Here is an 8764-nt window from a genome sequence, read left to right on the forward strand (position 1 = left end):
AAACAAAACAAAACAAAACAAAACAAAACAAAACAAAACAAAACAAAACAAAACAAAACAAAACAAAACAAAACAAAACAAAACAAAACAAAACAAAACAAAACAAAACAAAACAAAACAAAACAAAGACCATCCATTCATTCATTCGTATTTATTTGCTATCGTTTATAGTTTTTTTTTTGTTTCTAGGGACGAAGAAGACGCTGTAATAAGACCGTTGCCGCGAGTGAAACGGATTTTATCAGAGCCATCTTGTTTGGCTCACGTGGTTCAGCTGTTGTTGACATTTGATCCTATACTTGTTGAAAAGGTTATCTGCTGATATTTATTCAATTATTTTTAACTTGCTTGTATAAAAATTGTGGTGTTTGGGAATACAAAGTTTGAAAATGTGTCCTTTTTTTACACAAATTTTTTTTCAAGAGTTTTATATATTGATGTAATTTTTGTTTGTTTTTAGGTGGCAACACTATTATATGAAGTGATGCAAGACAATCCAGAAGTATCTAAATTGTACCTAACCGGTGTGTTTTACTTCATGCTGTTGTACACCGGCTCTAATCTATTGCCTATTGCGAGATTCTTACGACTTACGCATATGAAGCAAGCGTTCAGAGCTGACCAAGTAGGTATATTATTATTTTGTGTTTGCATTGTGTTTTAATTCTGATTTACTTGATAAATTAATTCCATTGCAGACGTAGAAAAAAAACTCAACCAGTTAGAAGTCTATAGTAAAAAATTTGCAAATTTTACACTGAAATAAGTTATAGTGTCAAATGCATGTATTAAAAACTATAACGGCGCATTATCTTTTTATTAATTATTGCGATTTACTCAGAGTACTAAGTAAGGCAGTAAATCGCAATAATGTAAAGTAACTGGAAGGAGTTCCTTACATGTACCCTAAGTGCAATATAAGTCACTATTAAATAACTGTGAGGGCAATTAATATGATTATTTTATATTTACAGACCAGTTCGGATATAATGCAGCGGTCCATACTGGGTCAGCTGTTGCCGGAAGCGATGGTTTGCTACTTGGAGAATCATGGCGCCGAGAAGTTCGCCCAGACTTTCCTCGGCGAATGGGACACGCCGGAGGCAATATGGAATTCCGAGATGAGGTATTTGTTATAGACGAAATCAATATACTATCCTAAAGATCGATCTAAATATTATTTTTGTATGAAAAATTATTCGATCGTCCTTTGGACATCTTTATATACATAATTCTTCTGTGAGTGTGTATGTCACTGAACTTCTCTCAAACGACTGGACCGATTTTGATGAAATTTTTGTGTGTGTTCAAGGGGATCTGGGAATGGTTTAGATTCACAATTTTGTCCGCTGGACAATGTTTTTTTAATTAAATTTTAATTTATTAGTAGTTGTTGATTTTGGAATGTTTTACATTGGATCCGACAGACGGCGCTACCATCGCAGTGTCAAATTTTAAATAATATTCGAATTAAAGACGTGTAGACAGGACAACGTCTGTCGGGTCCGCTAGTATCATATATTATTTGGTCATATTTTAACCGAATGAATTAAATATGTTAAGAAATTTCTAAATAATTTTTCAAGGGGATTAATTATTTACATACGACAAATTTAACTGGGTTTTTAGAACATTCTAAGAAAGTTTTATCACATATCTGATTAATTGTTAAATATATTAATATTTATTTCGAAATACTAAGCTAATTAAAGGCACATATTTTCAAATAACCCTAATATAGTTAATTTAAAATAGTAATATTTATAGTTTAATTTTAAAAGTAATTATTATTTTTGCTTGTTTGTTACAGACGTATGTTAATAATGAAAGTGTCAGCGCACATCGGAGAGTTTACTCCGCGTCTGCGCGCGCACGTGGCCGCGAGGTACCCCTACCTCGCCATCCCCGCGGTGTGCTACCCGCAGCTGCAGCACGAGTTGTTCTGCAACATGTTCTATCTGCGACATCTCTGTGACACACAACGATTCCCAGACTGGCCTATACCTGACCCGGTCACTATCACATGCATTATTTTTAATCCAACAATTACAATGTAGTGTCTCTATCTAATTGACAAAATAAAGACAATATCTTACTTATCTTTGGTTGTATATAACAAAAAATTTATAATAATTAATAATTTTATCTTTGGGGGAGGTCTATGTCCAGTAGTGGGCGTCATATGGCTAAAAAGAGAGAGACGACAATATCTTATTTATGTAATATAAATGCGAATGTTTGGATGTATGGATTTATGGATGGATGTTAGCTTTCTCTAGAAAGGCTGCATGTATCTCGCTGAAATATGACATAGGTGTAGAACATAATCTAGAACATGTAGGCTACTAATTACGCTTTTTTTTTATCCTCGCGGACGGAGTCACAGACGACAGCAAGTGTGTACAAATCAGTGCATTCAAAATTCAGAATATAAGTAAATTGTCTCAAAGTAAATTCGAGCGATGTTTCTGTCTCTCTCTCCTTCATATAACCGTGTAGGTGTACCTTATAAGCGGCCGTCAAATTGTTTGTTAAATAATTTTATTCGAATATTGCAAGTGAAAAATAAAATAAATGATTCCATATTATCTCAGGTGAGTTTACTAAAAGATGTACTGGAGGCGTGGCGTCGGGAAGTGGAGAAGAAGGCACCGTCGATGACTGTCAGTGAGGCGTACGCAGCGCTGGGTCTGGCGGCGGGCGCGCACGATGAGGCGGCTGTGCGTAAGGCGTACTATCGTCTCGCCCATCAGTACCATCCCGATAAGAACCCAGAAGGACGAGTGAGTACAATATTTATATAGCTAGAACTTAATTTGAAGTATAGATTAATTTACTAAAATCACGGTAATGGTGCTAAATTTTCTTTACACTTAGGTTTTGTTTATATTTTCAGGATCGTTTTGAAGCAGTCAACCAGGCTTACGAGTTTCTATGCAGTAGAAATGTATGGACCGGAGATGGCCCTAATACGAACAATATTGTACTCATACTTCGGACACAGACTATACTGTTTGAGAGATATTCAGAAGGTTCGTTTATCAATCCAAGGATGTTTAAAGTCGCTGCGTCGTCTCTAATGCCTTTAATTTGTGTTTGTTATTAGTGTTAGCACCGTACAAGTATGCGGGCTACCCGCAGCTGCTGCGTACTGCGCGGCTGGAGGTGGAGGCGGAGCAGCTGTTCTCGGAACGTGATGCTGCGCTGCTGCCCGCCGCCTGCCAGCTCGCGCACGCCACGGTGCGCTGTTCCGCACTCAACGCGGAGGAGTTGCGTCGCGAGGGTGGGCTGCAGGTACGTACGCATGCATGTTAATACGCATATGCGTACGCACGTACAAAACTTAACACCAAAGTGGTTGTATACGTACTTACGTGTAATTATGTTTTATATTTGTATCTGTGTAGTTGTAATATATATTTTTATTAGATGTATAATAAAATGAATAAATCGTACAGGTACTACAAGCCGCATTGTCCCGATGCTCGGCGATCCTGGGCGGGGACTCGCGCGGTGCGGCGGCTGCGGTGTGTGCGCACGCGGCGCGCTGCCTGGCGGTCGCCGCCGCATTCCCCGCCTGCCGCCGCGTCTGCGCTGACATGCCCTCGCTAGCTGCAGACCTCGTGCCGCTACTTCGGCGACCGGTATGTTTTACTTTATTTATTTAACATACGTATAAATCTTCATTAAGATTTAGTAAGCAAGTAAGAAAAATAGATAAATTGAAATGGTCCTTCCATTTCAACTACTTACTAAATTAGTCAATCTACTGTTTTATTGTCGTGTTAATTACTGAAAATTATATGAATTATATTTACACACTCAGTGTTTAATTAGTACCACCCATAGTATGGATATTTCATGCGAAATTCAATATTTTCTGTCACAAACTAAAACTTCTAGAATGTGTGTATCGTGTTGCAGCAACTAAGCGAGGCTGCGTGCGCGGGCGCAGAGGCGGTGGCAGCGCTGAGCGCGGAGGCGACGTGCCGCGCACAACTCGCCCGCGCGGGGGCGCTGCACGCACTGCTGCCGCTCGCGCTGCACTACGACTACACTCTCGCCGAGTCCGGTGTCGATACTGAAGGAGAGAATAAACAGGTTAATCTTCATCTTTTATAGGATACGATAGTTGGAATCAAAAACCGGTAAATTTTTAGAGAATTGAGAGAAATGCTTTTGGAAATTTACTGGCTAGATTTTATCCACTATTATTTGGCAATTGATCGTAATAGTAGCTAATTATTTTATCTTGTTTCTTGTAAAATTAATATAAAATTGAAAAAATCTTTTAGTTGATTATAAACCAATATTTAAAAGTAACCAAATACCTTTTGTGCGCATACCGTCATAAAGTTTCAATATGTAGGTGGAGGCGAACCAGCTGGCGGTGCAGTGCGCGGCGGCGCTGAGCGCGCTGTACGGACCGCACGAGGACGCCGCGCCCGAGGACGTGCGTGTGCGCGACGCCCTGCACAAGCTGCTCACGCCATACCTCTGTGCTCGCCTTGCACAGCCTGACAGGCACGAGGTAATTACACATTTGCATAATATTACTGTTGCAACTATTAAATTCAACGAGGTTACGTTTTTTTTCTATTACAGTAGTTTTTAGATATCTTGGTGACTCTACTTTGCTCGAGTAACTACAAAGTGTGGAAGGCACTATGACGCGTGCTGATGACCTTAGGCCACCTTAAAAATTTCAAAAGAAACTGGATTCTTATTAAAATTTGCCTTATGACCTCCTCTTTATTTAGAAGGAATTAAAAAAAATTCTTAACGTTGTTACAGTTATTAAAAACGTTGACATCAAACTGGCGCACGCCGTACCTCGTATGGGACAACAGCACGCGTGCTGAACTACGCGAGTCGTTGCGCGGATGGCGCGCACTTGATGATGACGCCCCCCTCCTTGACCCCGCCTTCACGTATTCCGCGCACGAGGGCTTGCTCCCCGTCGGCGGAGTCTACCTAGATATATACAATGAACTACCTGACTATCCTATTGAGGTAAATAAATAGTACTAGACCACATAGGGTAAAAAGAAAGTTTTTTAAGAACATTTTGATACATACATGAACTTGATTGTAATTTTTTTTCAGAATCCTCAACAATTTGTTATAGATTTGTTGAAGTTTATTAAAGAGGAAACTCAAAACGATATGACAGATGAAAGAGTTGGACATATAACACTGGCGCTCAACGCTTTGGCTAATGTTCTCATCAAGAATCCTGGTAATATAAAATGTTATGCTTGACTATGTTGTACATTATAAAGAATCTTATAAGCTCTTTGTCTAATTTATTTTCTTATTAATTTAACTCGATTTCAAAGATGACTTTATTTACAGGTGTTGAAATCCAATGTATCGGTTCATTTGGCCTTATATTCGGACTGATATCTGGTCGGGCATGGAGCAAGCTGCGCGAGGCGGCACTAGGCGCGGCTCTCGCGGCTAGTGGAGTGCGCGAGTGTGTAGAGGATGTTGCAGCGTGCGGTGTGCTGGGTCATCTGCTGCCGTTGCTGGCTGATAAAGTGCCACCGGCTAACGCATTACCTACATTAGCTGCGTTGTTAGCTAGTACTGCGATTGTTAGGGAGGCATTGGCCAAAGGTGAGTGTTAATACTAACAATGTAAGCAAATAATTTCCAATCCGGCTCGAAGGATCAATGACATTGGTCCTTCGAGCTTTGACTTTGATTTTGAGATAAAGACAAATTTTGTATTAAATATTAATATATTTAATTTTCAGGTGCGGTAATCTATCTGTTAGATCTGTTTTGCAATAGCAAAGTACCAGAAATGCGAGAGTCTGCAGCAGAGCTGCTGTCTCGTATGATGGCAGACAAATTACATGGACCAAAGGTAAACTAAACATTTTGAAACGGTACATTACCTTCATATAGTATAAAGAAAAATTAGTTTGATATTTTTTTTGCAATATAGAAACCCCGCAATATGGCAGGCGAGTAATGTTTTTCGTGCTTAAGCTCATTGTAATTTTTGATTTGATTCGTATTGTTTCCCTGAGTTTTGTTGAAGTGGTATATTTAGTTCGATTTTTTCTTTTTGTCAGGTACGGTTGACAATATGTCGCTACATGCCGGGCGTGTTTGCGGACGCGATGCGGGAATCCTGTGCTAGTGCGCTGCAGGCATTCGACGGCAGTCACGAGCATCCCGAGCTTGTTTGGTCTGATGATGCTCGACGTAACGTTCAGGCTCATATTGCCCATCTGCGAGACAGGTATGTCATCGGTAAATCGTGAAAACCGCATGTTTATGATTTGTCTAGGCTAATTGTATATCTAACGAATTAATTTACAAAATGAAGCATGACTGCATATTTCTTTGATTTAAGAAAAATAACTTTATAATTATCGTTTTTCAGACATTTAGCTAACCAGTTACGGGATCCAAACGTATTATTCGAGGACCGGGAGACATTAGAACGTGTGGCTAATGGCGAGGAGGTGTGGGCGCCGGCGGGCGAGGTGGTGGTGGGCGGCGTGTACCTCAAGCTGTACTTACAGAACCCGCACTGGAGTCTTCGCAGCCCGAAGAAGTTCCTGCAGGAATTGCTCACTGAGACGTTGACTGCACTAAATAAGGACGCCTCCGACGTAAGTTATGATTGTTTCTGACTTATTTTGTATTTTTCATGTTACTTAATTTTCTAATCAACTTTGTCTTAGAACGTTTATTACCGATGTGGATTCAAGGTTACTTAGTGACTACCCAATATTTCTGAGTATGACAGTTTTATTATATGTGTGCAGGGTAGCAGGGGAGAGACATGCGCACGTGCGTTGGCGGCGTTGCTGCGGGCTAAGCCGGCGCTGGGCGAGGTTTGCGCGCAGCTGGGCGAGCTGCCCCGCCTCGCGCGTCTGCTGCCCGCCTGCCCTAAGCACGCCGTGCCTGTGCTCGCCGCGCTAGCTGACACTCAGGTCTTTATTGTCTATTGCCCACTACTGGCCACTATTTATGCCCACCATTGCCCACTGTTACCTGCCTGTTGTCCACTAGTGCTCAATATTTACAGAAATTTTCTATCCATAGAGATGACTATACGATATGTATGAAAAATCAACGTTATCCATGTTTTTTTTTCAACGGGATTAAGAAGAGCGAAGATTCCTCCAATTAAATAGGAACTAAATTTGCATTTAAAATATAACTTAAGTAAAAACTATTGATGAGCCGATATTAATGAGTGCGTTGCAACGTTTTGCAGTCGTGTGTGGCGGCGCTGACGCAGACTGAGGTGATGTCGGGCCTCAAGACTGCGGTGAAGACTTGCCGCGAGGTGGTCGGCTCCGCGTGTGAGGCACTCGCAGCTATATTCAACAACACCAACCCTAATACTGACAAACTAGTGTTACAGGTAAATAAAATAAACAATGCTTTTAAATAACATAATTAAGAAACAACTAGCTGACGCACGCGACTTTGTCTGCGCGAATTGAAAATTGAATTAAACCCGTTGAATTAAATAAAAAATAATTCGCCTACATGTTCTCCCAGACTGTGTTCTACAACTATCCAAATTACAGCGAGATCCACGTAGCCGTTCTGGAAGTACCATCTAACAAACATCCATACATCCGTCCATACATCCAAACGTTCGCATTAATAATATGAGTAAGATTAAATTATATGATTTTTTACAATTCTACAAGAAAATTTCAACCCATCCAACATTTGTGAAATTGCAGGCTTTGGAGTGCGAGCTGATAACAGAGCTGCTGTTGGCACTGGAGTCGCGGCTGGAGGGTCAGGCTGCGGCGCAGCTGGTGGGCGCGCTGAAGGGCATGGCGCGCTCAGCTGCGCACGGAGACCGCGTGCGCGCCATGCTCGCCCGCAGCCGCGTCTGGGAGCAGTACGCCGCGCAGAGACATGACCTCTTCATATCATCAGTGCCACAGACACATGCTATATCTGGTAACTATTGACAGCTTAAATTAACAGGCGCCAAATTCCATACCTACCGGCCGAGGAAGGGACGCACAGAAATGGGATTCTCCCCATCCTATGCGTCACCTCCATCGCCAAACTTTACTCTCCCATCATTTCCTTTTAAGAAAAGGGTGGGAAGAGAACGTGGACTAAAATTAGGCCTGTCAGATGAGTGTACGCACCGGAGGCCTAATTGCTTCTATCTACTCTTCTATACTTATCTTCTGTGTGGTTTACGAGTTTCAGTGTAAATATGGAGTTTGTTTACAGTTAGGTATTTGATTGGAATCCGGAATAAACCGGTCGTGGTTAAATAAAGCCGATTTATAAATTAACTGTACTTTTTTCTGTATAATTCCAGCGCCGCACGCTGCAGGCTACTTGACCGCGCCACCAGCCAGCATTCCTGCGCAGCCGCCGCCCATTGACTGACCACACGATATGTACCAACACATCGCTCACAAGGACCTCATTATAAAGGATTATTGTCTTCTCTGATACTATGTTACACATTCCTTAAGGCAATACTACAGACGTATATTTAGTTTTTCATCATCATCATCATCATGTAAACGATCCCAGTGATGAAATTCTTATAAATCGATTAAAATTATCAAAATTTTTTTTTTATGATAAATGAAGTATCGAAAGCGACATCTGTGATTTTTCAGATAAAGATAATTTTCATTCAGTTGATACATGATTCTGTTCACTTATGCAATTTTTAAGTACTATTAGTACTTATCTATTAAGTTAAGTAGTTTTTATGTTATTTTTAAGCTTTGCTTCAACCATAGCATTA

At 40.8% G+C, this 8764-nt stretch overlaps 1 protein-coding gene across 1 annotated transcript in view; it reads left to right on the top strand.

Annotated features, from left to right (window-relative positions):
- Rme-8 (receptor mediated endocytosis 8) overlaps positions 1-8764 on the top strand; it is a 23802-nt gene extending 15038 nt beyond the window's left edge. The window contains exons 19-38 of the mRNA XM_013307032.1: positions 190-310; positions 461-625; positions 975-1126; positions 1811-2012; positions 2595-2783; positions 2897-3032; positions 3107-3294; positions 3459-3644; positions 3925-4101; positions 4370-4531; positions 4795-5013; positions 5107-5239; positions 5356-5619; positions 5760-5872; positions 6084-6253; positions 6398-6629; positions 6786-6953; positions 7241-7390; positions 7722-7947; positions 8324-8764. Coding sequence (XP_013162486.1) covers positions 190-310; positions 461-625; positions 975-1126; positions 1811-2012; positions 2595-2783; positions 2897-3032; positions 3107-3294; positions 3459-3644; positions 3925-4101; positions 4370-4531; positions 4795-5013; positions 5107-5239; positions 5356-5619; positions 5760-5872; positions 6084-6253; positions 6398-6629; positions 6786-6953; positions 7241-7390; positions 7722-7947; positions 8324-8394 — 3424 coding nt within the window. The 3' untranslated portion in view covers positions 8395-8764. The remainder of the gene's footprint in view (positions 1-189; positions 311-460; positions 626-974; positions 1127-1810; positions 2013-2594; positions 2784-2896; positions 3033-3106; positions 3295-3458; positions 3645-3924; positions 4102-4369; positions 4532-4794; positions 5014-5106; positions 5240-5355; positions 5620-5759; positions 5873-6083; positions 6254-6397; positions 6630-6785; positions 6954-7240; positions 7391-7721; positions 7948-8323) is intronic.

This window comes from Papilio xuthus, unplaced genomic scaffold (genome assembly GCF_000836235.2).
Source record: "Papilio xuthus unplaced genomic scaffold, Pxut_1.1 DF828142.1, whole genome shotgun sequence".
Taxonomy (NCBI): Eukaryota; Metazoa; Arthropoda; class Insecta; order Lepidoptera; family Papilionidae; genus Papilio; species Papilio xuthus.